The sequence below is a fragment of the Oreochromis niloticus genome, linkage group LG9 (assembly GCF_001858045.2).
Source record: "Oreochromis niloticus isolate F11D_XX linkage group LG9, O_niloticus_UMD_NMBU, whole genome shotgun sequence".
In the NCBI taxonomy this organism is placed as follows: Eukaryota; Metazoa; Chordata; class Actinopteri; order Cichliformes; family Cichlidae; genus Oreochromis; species Oreochromis niloticus.
The window spans coordinates 24,688,454-24,703,495 of record NC_031974.2 but is presented as its reverse complement, the minus strand read 5'-3'; the positions used below and the strand labels follow the sequence as shown (position 1 = coordinate 24,703,495).

The following is a 15,042-nucleotide window of genomic DNA, read 5'->3' as shown; positions in this document are numbered from 1 at the left end:
CCCTGAAGGTGGACAAGGTGGCAAAAGGGAGGTCTGGACTTCCCTGCTTAGGCTGCTGCATATCTAAAATAAGCTGAAGATCATTTTGTTATTTTAGATTTGAACTGTTATTGAAGTGGTTGTCATGAATTTTTGAACAGGGTCTATCATTCATAATACACAGTACAATGCACCACACTTTTCAGCCCCAATTTATCATTTTTCAGGTGTTTTAATTTGTCATATTTAGTTTCTGACATTAAAGGTTCCCAAATATAACTTCATTTCTTTTCTCCTCGATTAGGCAGCAAAGACATTAGTCACCAGGAACATCCCTACAGAAAAACTAGATGAAGGAATTGAACACGATTTATTGAGATAAAGGAATTAATGTATTTGGGATTTAGACTCTGATGACCCATCATGTTAGAAGGGAATCCCAGAGATTTTGGACAGGACCCCCTGAAGTCTAGATGCTGGCTGTGATGAATTTGAAGGCTGAGGCTTGGATGGAGCTCTGAGGCGTCTGTGAAGTGGAGATGAGGAGGAGGTGGTCTGCACAAATAAGAGTCTGAAAGGGAGAATAACAGAGAGCACAAATGTAGAGCACACAAAGTGCAGACTGATTGGCTCAAAGAAGGCTGGCAAGAAGTGGATTGGACTAGAGTAACTGTGTCAGTATAAGAAAGAGGTAGTGATGTAAAAAGAGAAATGCAGCCTAACACCCATGAAAGAGGGCAGATGAGTGATTACAGATCTTGTTGAACTTGTCTACCCTCAGCTGTGAGCTACTATTCAGCTTATGCTGCAAGCTAAAAATTTACACTTTCACTGAGCACTCAGGAGGCTGTCAAATTCTTCAGAGTGTTTACTAATGTACCATTTGTAATACTTTCATTCTTGTAAAATGATTGCTTTGAGCAACAGCCCTACTCTAGCCATTACTTGGTCCTTCTGCTATTCAACCACTAGATGGCGGGCTTTGACATGACCAGACCAGGAATAAAAATATTTGTTGCGACAGAGTTGACACAGAGATTCAATTACTTTGAAACGAATGACCATGACTAGTCTTATAACGCAATATAACTCAGAAATAACCTGAGGGACAGAATACTCACACATAAGCTTCATTACGGATGCAAGACTGAACAGTTTGGTGTTTTGGGGGGAAAGAGTTGAGACACATTTGTCTGAAAAACTGTGTCAAAAATGATGTGTGGTCATACAGCAGATCAGGGATCACAGGGAATTTATAGATAAGCTGAGAGTTATGACCAGACCAAGGGGGTGCTGCTGCCATTTGTAGGACCATTTGTTATAACTAATGTACTGGTTAGACTCAGAGTAATGCAGACTTAAAGGATTAAATTCAGTGCCTTTATTTACAGTGAAGACCTTAAAAAAGGCATCAGAGCAGCAAAACTGGACTATTCAAATAAGCTATCGGATCACCTCTCAGATAACTCCAAGAAGGTATGGGAGGGCCTGAAACACATTAACTACAAAGGCAATGGGACAAATACAGAAAATTAGGATGTTTGTAGCTTAGGACTTAGAAATGTGTTTGATAGAATGTAGAATACTATAGAGACACAGCCCTGAATATAATAAAGGCTCATAACGTGTCATAACTTAGAAGTAGGTTTGCAGGGGACCCTCCCCCACGCTTAGTTATAAAAGTAAAACAACAGGAGGCCAATGGCCCAGTGGAAACGGCCAAAGGAAAGCAAGCAGGGGGTCTCAGTGGGTTGTAACTTGATAAGCATGTTTAGCAGAAGTAGAGAATAGGCTTGGCTCACGAGACATGACTGTAACCTGGGGGGTTGTTTTACAAAATTGCTTGTAACAATCACCACGTTGAGATCTGCAGAGGGACCGTCATGACATGCACATCTCCCTTCTCCCATAGCCTGAGGAATCAAAGAATTGGTTTGAAACTGTTTTGTGTGACAATAACATGGACATATCATTAGCAGAAGAACTTAACTTCTTTGCCCACTTTGAGAGAACTGCAGACACTACGGATGGGAATTGATAAGATTTTCACAATTCCGATTCCATTTTCGATTCTGTTTAACAATTCGATTCTTTACTGATTGTCCTATCGATTCTTATTTCTAAAAAAGGAGAACACACAGGTCGATTAGCTTAGAACTTTGTTTTATATCTTCTCTTTGAACAAGATAGAAATTTAGTAGCATGACCTTACAAACCCAACAGTGAGATTTTAAGAGATCCACAGCCTACGGCTCCTCGATGGGAAAAAAAAAAATTGCAAATGTAAAATAGTAATAAAATAAATGTTCTTCTGTAGCAATAATAAAGTGTAACATAAATTATTTTGTGGAAATTACACAAGAATGTCCAGTAACATTTACATCATTTACATCAACTCAAGTCCAATGGAACTGTACACTGTGCAATTGTGCAACCATCAACTATGGAGAATTAAAAATTCTTTTGCAGAAATATAAGCATATCTGCTGTTTCAGGAAGGATACGTGATCTTTCTGAACTTATGGTCTCTCCAACTGTGGAGGATACCTGCACACACAGAAAGCTTTCAGCCAGTGCTGACAGCAGGGGCAGAGTCTCTCTCTCTTGCTCCACCACCATAGGGTGGCATTATTCTTGCAGGGGATGGGGGTTAAGCTTCTACACAGCTGGATCTCCTGATCCACTCTCTGAGCCAGGGAAAGAACGGGCTGCGGTTGTTGGAACGACTGCAGCTGATTGTCCTCCTGTTCAAAGAGTTCCTCCAAAGCTGTTTTTTTTTTTTTTGCTTTACTGGTGGCGCCTGAAATTAAATGGACATAATAAAAATTAAGCAAAAAATGAACAATCCATGACATCTAAATTATCCTCACAATGAACTAAACTTACATAGTCTTCTTCATCCTCATCTTTGAACAACTCTCCCTGTGTGTCTCCTTGCTCCAGGTGCTTGAGTAGAAAGTGACAAATAAAAAAACAAATCAAACTAAGTACCAGAGATCCATAGAAGAAAGGTCTCACTCTCACAATGGAAATGTGGTACAATGAAAGACGCTGTCATGTTGAAATACCTCATCAGCTCCTGCCTCTGTGTTTGCTGCAATTGCTTCTTCATTGATCCTTTCCCAGACTTCATCCTTATCCACTTTGGATTTAAATCGGGGGTCCAAGATGGTGGCCTCCTCCAGGAATCTCTTGATATCAGCATCCTTAAATTTTTAAAAGGGAGGAAAATGTCACATCATGACTATCCATATTTATAACGCTCATTTTATTTATGATAAATAAATCATCAATTGTACTGTGAAATGTGAAAATGAAATTATCTGAAGTGCCTCAATGCTGTGCTTTATATTAACTAAAGTGTCATATAACCGTATAATGCAGAACACTATAGAAGACACGGCCCCGAACAATAAAGGCTCTTACAGCGTGTCACTGTCTTAGAAATAAGTTTGCATGACACTCTGTTAGGTTTGTGCCTAGACAAACCTATTGCTGGAATAACCAATACAATCTACTGCAGTGGCAAACACAAGACACGATACACTAGAGCTCTTTGTGTGATCTCGTGCACGAGGGAGATGACTGACTCGAGCGCTATTCCTGCTGCTTGAACCCCCAGTCACTCTCGGTCAGCCCCTCCATAGCACTGCTCTTTATTGTGCTTACATGAATATGCATAGTTTCATTAACATGTGACATCTTAAACAGGCATACATGTGAACAAAGAGTACTAGTCTGTGTGTGCTGGTATGTGGGTGTGTGTGGGGGTCAAAATATGACCCTGTGAACGCCTCCTCAGAAAGCTGGCACCAGCAGTCCAGCGGTCCACCTAAACAAAGGACTCTTGTACTTAAACAGATACAGAGTAGGTGTCCTCCCATACTATATATGACAAGACAAGGTGTGACCTGTCCATGACCTCACAGCACACCCTGGAGAGTGACATCCTCCCATCTCATGGTACACAGAGTTTTAACAGACCTACTAAGGGTCAGACATTCTATCAATATACAAACAATTAGATAACTCTAAGCATAAATGATTATATGTTTCTAAGTAACAAATGACAATCCTAAAATATAACTAACACTCTCACCCACGCCTGGCTGCAAAAAGTAGAGATAACGGGAAACGGCCAGAGGAGAAGTAGGCCAAGGTCGCAGCCTTGCTGGAGCTGAGTAAAGATGTTTTGCAGCTAATAGACAATAACCTCTGAGTACGCTATGCAACGTGGCAGGATGCATCTCCCTTCTACAAGTGATTTTGTAAGAGAATAAAAGTTTTAAATGATCTACTGAGCAGTGTGTTGTCTTCCATCAGATGTGTATGAGGAACCAAAGAACTCGGTGAAGTGTTGAGATGCAACAGTACCTGCTATCATCCATCTGCAATGATGGCTGCCTTCAACACATGTTTTAGCTCAGAAATCAGATTTGCCTTCTCGACCGCATACCAAGCAGGGATCAAGTGGTTAGTTAAACTGTCTCTGTTTGGGGCTTTGTACTTAGGGTTCATAGTCTTTATCATTTCTCTGAAAGATATAGAAATGGAAACGGATGAAATGTTTGGTAAGAGGAGAACATGCAACTTTGACATCCCCTGACTTAGCCTACAATTAAACAATTCACTTACTCGGAGACATCTACTGTGGCAAATGGGTGCAAGCCTTTTACCACAAATTGAGTCACTGCTCGGTTACATTCGTCTATCCTGGCCTGTGTCATTTTACTTTTCTCTGCCTCTGTGAAAGGAGAAGCTACCGGTAGACTGCAGCAGGAAGTGCCAGCATCTGAGCCAGCCTGTGTCTCTCATCATGGTCATCTAAATGCAATGCACAGTAATAGCAGATTTTGCAATAAGGCAAATCACGCTAAGATAATGTGCAATGTTAGTTGATTAGTTACCAGCCGGAAGAGGATGTGCAAACACCGCTGCTGCTGGGTTGAGATTACTAGTTACTAGTCCAGAGCGGATCAAAAACATGAGATTCATTTAAGGTTATCAAGTGTTTTGTGAGCAAATGGTTTTGCATATACATAGTGTTTCCTCCCTTTGATAAAATATCTACTTTGCAAGTATTGCAAGTTGCCCTGTTGTCATCCTTTCTCATAAAGTATAACCAAACTTTTGAGCATTTGTGCCGCTTAGGCGCAATGTTTCCTGCTCACCATGACGCTATGCAATGTGGTGAGGTAATTCGAGGCGGCTAGAATAGATAGGGGAATCGTTTGCAAAAATGGCCAACAATTCCAAGGAATTGAAACAGTGTGTGGCAGCACGAGGTGGGAATAAAATAAATACTCTTCACAGTAGTGCTGGGCGATATGGAAAAAATATTTATCACGATATGAATTATTTTATATCACGATAACGATATATATCACGATATACCACCTGACCTGTGGTTATCTGGAAAGTATGCAGTCTGTAAACAGCGAGTGGAGAGGGTGCAGTCTTTGTTTTGAGTTATCGTAAAGCATGTCACAAATCCGGGTGCACGTAAAGCAGCACCATGTCGCAAAACCACAAGACGGAGTTTCTTTGCGAAAAATATCATTTTTTTATACTTTTAACTTTATGCAAGAGAAAATAGAGTATGTATAGTGAGAAGACAACACTAATATATTTGCTACAGGCTATTTAACCCTTTAAGACCTACCATAGAACCAAGTCCGCCAGAGCTTATCTTTACAGTTTACATGCTGTAGTGCCATTTGTGGGAGCATTTCTAGTTGCTATACATCAATACAACCGGTATAGCACAAATTTTAATAATATGTATGTATTAAGTCCATAGTAACTACATAAATTGCAAAAAAGTGCAATAAACTACAAAAAAATTGAAAATAGTTTTTGTTTTGTTTTTTTACATATACGTATTTCTAGTTAGAGAAATTTAAGAGGCTTATCCCTCAAAACTGTCAATAAAAAAAAGTTGCACAAAATAGTTTCCAACCACGAGAAATTTATTTTGAGTGTCTTCATAGTTTTATTTTTGAGATTCACTAATTTTTATATACTACAGGAAAAATGAAAATAAATATTATAATGCAAATTTGCAAAAAAAACAGCATGTGCATCAAAATAAACTATTTCCAACAGTGTAATTTGACTTCTAAGCATCCCAGAAACAATACAGAAAAGCATAAAGTCAAACATGACTTTTAAAAACACCAACATAGGCTTTGAAGGTAAAAAACTACATTTCCGTGAAAATGACGTCACTTCCGGTTTCGGACAGGTAATGGCAGACATGCGATAGTTCGCGCTGATTTATATTCCAACGTAGGAAGTGTTATGAACAGCTGATCGGATCGGCAAAGCGTGTTTCTGGAATATTATGTTTTTGTTGCTGCAAGTCTGGAATATTATGTTTTTGTTGCTGCAAGTCTGGAATATTATGTTTTTGTTGCTGGAAGTGCTTCTTATGCAATTGTTGCAAAGCTATATGTGGAAGGAAACCGTGACCTAGGGTAAGCTAATGGAATAAGATGTAAGTACAACTCCTACGGTTTCATATGCAAAAAAAATTATTGCGCTACCTTACGTGGTTCCAGTTCTACAGGGATTTAAAAATAGTTAGACAAAACGGAGTGTGCCTGCTCTGACCGGTTGTAAAGGGCTAATGATATATTTTATGTAATAATTTATAAAATTAGGGTTAGAAACATAGAAGACAAATGATACGATAGACACTTTTCTATCGTCCACACGATATATATCGTCATATTGCCCAGCACTACTTCACAGTTTAAAAGACAACGCCACCCTGGGAATTTCACCCAGAGAATACTGGATCTAAATAATGCTAATTACCAGGAAGACACTCAGATCCGTTATACTCAATACAGAGACGTGCTTCAATGATAAAACAGACATTTTAACAATAGTTATTTAAAACAGCATATAAAAACACAAGCATCAATATCAATATACAAATATTCTAAAAAGTATTCAGAGCCAAGGCTTACCAGTGGAGGGGCAGGGATGCCACGCACAAAAACAACTCAAAAAGAAAAGAAAACTCACCAATACACAAGTGAAGCACACCATCACACACTCACACTAATAAACTAAAAATGCAGGTGTGTAACACTCAAAGGATCCCACCACCAAGGCACCCCAGTCTCCTCCACATCAGGCCCTCCGCATCTGAATAAAAGAAACAAAGAAAATTATAATATATTCCAAAAAAACTAGTTTGCACACGCTGGGGTTAGCCCAACTGCAGGAACACACTGGTGATCTGCAGCGAGAAAACCCAAACTACAAATCAAAACAACAGAGAGACAAACATACAAACTAAATAAAACCTTAAATCTGGAGCAGACGGAGTCGCCATATTACTCCAAATTGCCATCCGCCTGACTACTTTAATTTAATAATTCAGTCAATGGACATGCACGCCAGCCGACTCCTGTAGCCGGCATGTATGTAGCCGCTGTCCACGCCGACGGTGTGTTCACACCGAACGCGATGGACGCGAGCGAAAACGCCCCCCCCCCCATTTGACGCGTGCACATTCGCACCTCAACGCGTGTCCAACAAAAATCCACCGCGCCTCAAAATTGCATATTTTGATGCGCGTGAACCGGAAATGTGGGCGGGATGTGGGAGGAAGTTGCGCCAGACGGTATCTTTGCAAGATGGCAGCTGTCGAGCTAGCATTTCAAGAGAGAGTTTCCCTTCTCTATCTACTGTGGAGAGCAGAGCAGCGGGGAAAAAGACGTCCTCGCTGTACCTGGGTCCATCAGGTCCTCCAGAGGCGTGAGCACTTTGGAGAGTTTCACCACTTGCTCCAGGAACTGCGCTTGGATGACGGCCGATTCCAGCGATATCACCGTCTTTCACTCGGCCAGTTTGAGGACCTGCTGTCCCGCGTCGGTCTGAGAATCGCCCGCCTAGACACCAACTACAGGCGCTCAATCCCACCTGCAGAGCGCCTGTCCATCTGCCTGAGGTTAGTAAAAGTGTTTAATACGGTAGTCCTTTATTGATACCTGTGCTAATATATGCTAAACTATCCGTTTATACACTGCTAACATGGATGTGATATGCTAACAGTGAATGCTCTCGGTGTTTACTGAAAGCAAACTGTGGTACGGTGACGACTGTATTTTTAATATTTCTAGTGATACTCGAAAGGTCTCATTAAGTCCCGATTTAATTCAATTTATGCTGTAATCAGTGTCTGCAATGATAGCATGGCTGTGGTGTCTATCAGTGCATGCTCTCTGTGTTTGCTGATATAAAACAGTGGACCACTGTGCGCTAATCTTTGTTGTGATACTCTCCTTTTTCTTTTTTATTTAGACCTGGTTTAATTCATGTATAGCTGATTTTGTTTATATAATCCCCGCAGACTGTTTTAGATATTATCTAATAATTATAGTGTATATTAGAAAATATCTAATAAACACTATGTAATTATAAGGATAATTACATGGTGTATATTAGATATTATCTAATATATTTGTAATTGAAATCTAACGTCACCAAAGTGTTTTGGAATTTGAATAATGTATTTTGTAACTGCAGTACACATCATACTAATTTTAAACAATTTTGTCCAGGTTCCTTGCCACCGGGGACTCCTTCAGGACCATTGCGTTCAGTTTTCGAGTTGGTGTGTCTACCGTGAGCCAGATCATCCCCCAGGTAGCGACAGCCATCTGGGACTGTCTAGTGGATGATTTCATGGCTGTGCCTTCACTGGGAGACTGGCAGTCCATTGCAGAGGAATTCCAGGAGCGCTGGCACTTCCCTCTCTGCTGCGGAGCTCTGGATGGGAAGCACGTTCAGACGAAGGCACCCCCCAACTCAGGATCCATGTTCTACAACTACAAGGGAACATTCTTCATTGTTCTCCTTGCGGTTGTGGATGCAAGGTATCGCTTCCGAGTTATTGATGTTGGGGGTACGGGAGGACCAGCGACGGGGGTATTCTGGCCAACTCCACCTTTGGTCAGGCTCTTCGGGCTGGGACTCTCCATCTGCCTCCTGACCAGCCTCTACCTGGTGGAGAACACCGTGGAGCCCAGCCCCATGTGTTTGTGGCTGATGAAGCGTTCCCGCTGCGGCGTGAGCTGATGAGGCCTTTTCCTGGGCGCCTCCTCCCTTTAGAGAGAAGGATCTTTAACTATCGCCTTTCCAAGGCCAGGATGATAGTGGAGGGTGCCTTTGGTGTCCTCTCCTCACAGTGGAGGATGTATCGGCGCTCCATGGAGCTCCGTCCTGAAATTGCGGAGAAGTGTGTGAAGGCAACGTGTGTTCTCCACAATTTTCTACGCTGTTTGGACGAGAGAGGGGCACCTGCTGTGAGGAGTGTGGCACCTGCTGTGGTGGAGCCGTTGCATAGCCTGGGCCGTGTAGCAGCAAACAACTCCTCCAGAGAGGCTGTCCTGGTGAGGGAGAAATTCATGGCCCACTTCTCGGCGGAGGGAGCTGTGACTTGGCAGCCAAAGGAGTAGCCTGTTTGAAGTCCGAGTGACTTCCCCACAACGGCTCTTTTAAGAGCCACCCACAAACCTGTAAAGAGTGTTCCTGCCTTTTTAACATTTTCTTAATAAATGGAGCTCTACTCCAAAATAAAATAACCTCTCTTTACTCTCTTAAATAACTTGTCTTCACTATGTTCCTATATACTGTGTGATGCAAAATTTTGGGCAACCTTATTAATAGTCATTATTGTCCTGTATGAATCGCTGTTGCAATTGAAAATGTCACTTGCATATATCATATAGGAGAGACACACATTGATATACACTAAATTTTCATTTCATTTGTCTTTTTTAAGTTGCCAATTTATGCACCTGCTTGATTTTGTTTAAACAGTTATTCCACACTTTATGTAAATCCAGTGAACTTAATTTCACTTCTCAAATATCACTGTGCGTGTCTTCCATATGATACAATAAAAGTTGTCAGTTAATTATAACAACCAACGATTTCTAGCGGAAAATAATGACTTTTACCAAGGTTGCCCAAACGTTTGCATCCCACTGTATTAGTATATTTTGTCATTAGTATAATAAGAAATACATTCTACATGTGTCAAGTCGGGTGCGAATATTTGCTGTTTAGTAAAACTGAGACATTAGTTATTAAAAATGTTTATTTGAAAAAATATATAAATTCAATAACAACAACATTAAACATAAATATATAACATTTAACTATTTACAGAGGGACAGGAACAAAAAGGACCCAGCTTGGAGTGGAAGAGCCTCAGGGAGAATGAAGAGAAAAATAAGAACATTGTTTCTGCCCTGGAGAGCCTGCTGCCTCATCAGAAAACTACTGATCACTAGGGTCCAATGTTTCCAAATTTAACATAGCTGTGCTGCTTTCAAAAACTAATTTATGCATTTGAAATTTCACGAATTCTCGTGTCTGAGGCGGCAGGCTCTCCAGAGCAGGAGCAAGGCCAAGGAGGAAATATTCCGTTGGAGACGGGCGTGGCCTCTTCAGTGACTCCAGGATGGCCAGCTCCACCGCCGATGGACCACCCTGTGACCCGTCCCTCTGCCGCTTTTGAGCTGTCCTCCTCTGTGGGCCTGTAAAACACAGCACAAAACACAAAGAATTGAGAAGGCTGCTACTAGATTTTCATTTTCACAATTTAAAAAAAACAGGATATGAACAGATTGGTTGTGAATATTTAGTAAAGGTGATCACCAGGGAATCCAAGTGACTAAAAAGCTATCAGTGCTTGATGTACATACCTGTGGGTGCAGCAGCAGGAGTGGAGGGACCAGACTGGGGAGCCAGAAGAAGCAGCAGGGGATGGCTCTGCTGCATAATCAGTTGACTCTATTAAGACAATATTAAATGTTAACAGGTTGAAAACAATAGTCATTCAGAAATTATATACAGTGGACCCTCATTTATTGCAGCACATGAACAATAGCCGCAGTTCTCATAAGTTGATTGTCAAAGTGCAAACCTTTGTCGATTTTTAAACGTAAAAGTATTATTATGCCGCGCTTTTTCTCCGTCTGTGGCGCCACTTTTGTGCGCCTTTTTCCCTCGCAGTGCAGGTGTCTATTTCCGAATGAGGGTCATAGTTATGAGTGTCTTTGTGCTGTTTTTTCTATTGGACGTGATGGTTATCAAAACCAAACATGGTAAATTTGGCGCAGGAGACACGACACGGAGGCTATTTGTCAATCAGGCTGCAGAATGCAATGCGCATTGTTGAAAGCTGTACGGTGCACTAAAAACAAATCCGCGAAAAGGCGAGGCAGTGACGGATGAACTGCGGGACCACTGTATACTGTTATTAATAAACAAAATATATTCCTATATGACAACACGCATAAATTAACTGCCTACATTAATTCATTGTAAATGCTGCCTCTCCGGGCTGTCCCTGGTCCTCGGGGGCGAAGTTCTCCACGGCCTGGACCATATTGTCGCTAGTCTCCCGCAGGGTGAGGAAGGGGTCCAGAAACCCCATGACCGCGAAGAACTTCCATCTCCTCCCCGATCCTGCTGCAGACCCACTCCTCTTCTCCTTCTCCGTCCTCTTCTCCTTATTATAGGCTCTTCCACTTTTTCCTACAGATGTCCTCTGAATAAACACATTATCTTGTTAGCGGAAAGGTATTTGTACATCAGTGGGAAAATAGCGGGACAGTAGGCATGCTTGCTAGCTTTTGCGCGGCTTCATCGGGTCAGTCTGAAAATTAAAAAGAAGAACAAATGAACTTACCAGGTTGCCCGATCTCCTCACTTATGTGCCTCCAAGCTAGGTCCCGGTAGAAGTAGCAGCTAGCATCGTACAATTCTGGACGATTAGCCACTGCGCTGATTAGTTTTTCCTCCATACTGAATGAAGAATGAAGGGCTTTGGTTTGATCTGCCCCTTTGACCTGGTTACAGCGACGTCACCAGGCTCCTGATTGGTTGACGCGGCGCGATTTGACGCTGGAGTTCAAATTTTTCCAACTTGAGCGGTAGAGGCGAAACACGCATATGCACAAAATGCAACACAAAAACTCACGCGCGTGGTTTTTTCCGCGAGTCAAACGCGCCAGACGCGGTACACTGACGCGCGTTTCAGGCGTTTTGGCGTTTTCGCAACGCAAATCTGCTTCAGAATTTTCGCCGGACGCGCAATCGCGTGTCATCACGCTCTTTCCATTGACTTTACATGTAAACCTGACGCTCTGGCCGCCTCTATCGCGTTCGGTGTGAACACACCGTTAAGAGGCTGGCAGCAGCAGGGAAAGAGAACCCTCGCAAACGGAAACAGACGGTAAAAGCCAAAGCAGCAGCACTTCTGTTAGCGTAGCATAGAAAAGCCGTAGCGACCCTGCTGTAAAGCTACTGGCCGCCCACTAAGGCCCACACTTCCTGCAATACATAATGAGTGTTTACTATAAAAGAACAATAAAAGGCAGAGATCGTAACAAAGCTGAGTTACGTACCAATTAAACAGCGTCACTTGAGTCATGAACAGAGTGGCTCATAGGAGGCTTCTACAGCTACGACCTATAAAACAACATTGATTTACCACCGAGTGAAATAATGTATGCACTGCACCGAATAAACACATACCAGCCACGATGGAGGCTTCAGGAAGGTAATCCACGGGTGATCTCTGTAACACGAACACCACAATCAACACAAGTACTGCCAATTCGGGCTGAGGCAACAGCGACATGTACGCAGCTCCTACCTGCAACACCGGGGGAAGTCAGGTGACCGAAAGGAGACAACAGGTACGCGATTCAGGGGTGCTTAGATGGCCGCTACTATTTATACTAGCGCCCCCTAATGCGCCGGACTGAAAGTGGGATGAACCAAAACATAATATTCATCCTGCTACAAGTAGGAACCAGTTTTCGATTCCCATCCCTAGTAGGCACCCCTACCATGCACACCGCCCTGCTCATAGCCTCCTCCTGAGCACAACCCACATATATTTAACCTCCAAGAACACCAGGTTCACAATGTGTACAGAGCAGTTAATCAGAGGAAAGCTGCTGGCCCTGACGGAATACCTCGGAATGTACTCAAAGTCTGCACCGACCAGCTGGCTCCTGTGTTCACCAGAGTATTCAACTTCTCCCTGTCACATGCCACTGTCCCTTATTGCCTGATATCAGCAACAATAGTCCCAGTCCCCAAGTCCACCACCATCAGTGGCCTCAATGACTACAGACCCAATGCACTGACTCCAGTGGCTGCAAAGTGCTTTGAGAAGCTGGTCTAAAGCACATAAAAGGACTGCCTCCCACCCAGCTTCGACCCCCACCAGTCAAGGCAAACAGGTCCATCAAGGATGTAATTTCCACTGCCCTCCACTCAGCTCTTCGTGACCTGGAGAATCCTGGGGCTTCAGTAAAGACGCTCTTTATTGATTTCAGCTCAGCTTTTGATACCATCATCCCAGACATTCGAGCTGGTATACTTAACCCCACCCCACCCCCTGCTACATTTGCATGGATCAAAAACTTTCTTACTGACCCATCACAATCTGTCAAGGTTGGCAACTGATGATCATCCACCCTGTCACTCAGCACTGGCTCACCACAGGGATGTGTGCTGAGTCCTCTCCTTTATACCATCTACACCAGTGACTGCACCCCTTTGCATCCCTGCAACATCATCATCAAATTTGCAGATGACACCACCCACGATGACCACACCGCCTACAGAGAAGAGATACAACATCTGACAGAATGCTGTGACCACAATAACCTCACCCTCAACAACAGGAAAACCAAGGAAGTGTCATGGACTTCTGCAAGAAACAAACTGATCCCCCTCCTCTCTCCATAAAAGGTGGAGAGGGTGCCCTCCTTTAAGTTCCTTGGTACCCACATTTCTGAGGACCTATCCTGGACTACAAACACATCAGCCTTAGTGAAGAAAGCCCAGCAGCACTTCCATTTCTTGAGGATTCTTAGTTGGAACAGGTTGCAGACTGACCTACTAGTGTCCTTCTATCAAGCCACAATCGAGAGTGTGCTGGAGTACGCCAACCCCGTGTGGTATGCTGGTTGCACAACAGCCAATAAGAAGAGACTCCAAAGGGTCATCAGAACTGCAGAGAAAGTGATCACCTGTCCACTCTCCTCCCTAGACTCCATTGCCAGCTCTTGATGTCTCTCCAGAGCCAGGGCAATTATAAAAGGCCACCCTAACTATCATCTATTGAACATCCTGCCCTCTGAAAAAGGTTCAGATCCATCAGGTGCAAAACCAACAGACTAACAGTTTCTAGCCGTGGGCTGTCAGAACCATAAATGCAAATAAAGAGTGTGAACAGACCTCTTCCATACAGTCATTCTGTCGTGCCTATTTATTATGTTGCTGCCATATTTTGGTCCTGTGAAATATTTAGGCAGATGTGCAATTTCCATCCCTTTCCTTAATGACCATAGCCCTTCCACACTTATTTATTATTTATTATATTTTATTATCAGTGTGTAAATTAAAGTCACCTATAAAAAGGATTTGGTCAAATTTGCAACATTATATGAAAACAAATCAGAGAATTAATTCAGAGTCATCACATGATTTAGGAGGTTGGTGGGTAATAATATACTAAACTGGATTTCATGCTTAAATTTGAAGGAATGAAATCAGCTCAGAATAAGTAGATCATAACTTAAGTTGCACTTGTAAATCATGGCTGTTCCCCTATCAGAGCCTGAGCACCTCAGGGCATTAAAAATTTTTAATTTGTGTGGTCCACCAGGGAGCAGCAGATAGATGTTGAAAGCTTATTTAATAGTAATAGCAAGAAAACAGCTGTACCTGTAATAGAGTGCAAATTTATATGAATTTCCAAACATCATGCAGTATCAGTCTTACAGAAGTGTGGTGCTTGATCAATATTCATGGATATGACTATAAAAGATAAGATGGTCATGTTGAAGGAGCTCATGTTTAACAGACTCAGGGCAGTGAAGGAATTACATGAAATTATGCAAAAAGTAAATGTTTCCATTCCTGAAACACCATCTCTACACTCAAAGTAAAACAGTCACGTACAAACTGTTGAACATCACTACAGTGAATTAAGCGATAATTTAAGATGGAGTTAGA

The 15,042-nt window shown here is 42.4% G+C and overlaps 1 protein-coding gene across 1 annotated transcript; it reads left to right on the top strand.

Annotated features, from left to right (window-relative positions):
• Positions 1 to 7,600: 7,600 nt before the first annotated feature.
• Positions 7,601 to 9,072, top strand: LOC109203492 (protein ANTAGONIST OF LIKE HETEROCHROMATIN PROTEIN 1-like). Its single transcript, XM_019362869.1, has 2 exons — positions 7,601 to 7,942; positions 8,556 to 9,072. The coding sequence occupies exons 1-2, from the start codon at positions 7,629 to 7,631 to the stop codon at positions 9,070 to 9,072; spliced, it is 831 nt and encodes a 276-aa protein (XP_019218414.1). The 5' UTR covers positions 7,601 to 7,628.
• The last annotated feature ends 5,970 nt before the right edge of the window (positions 9,073 to 15,042 follow it).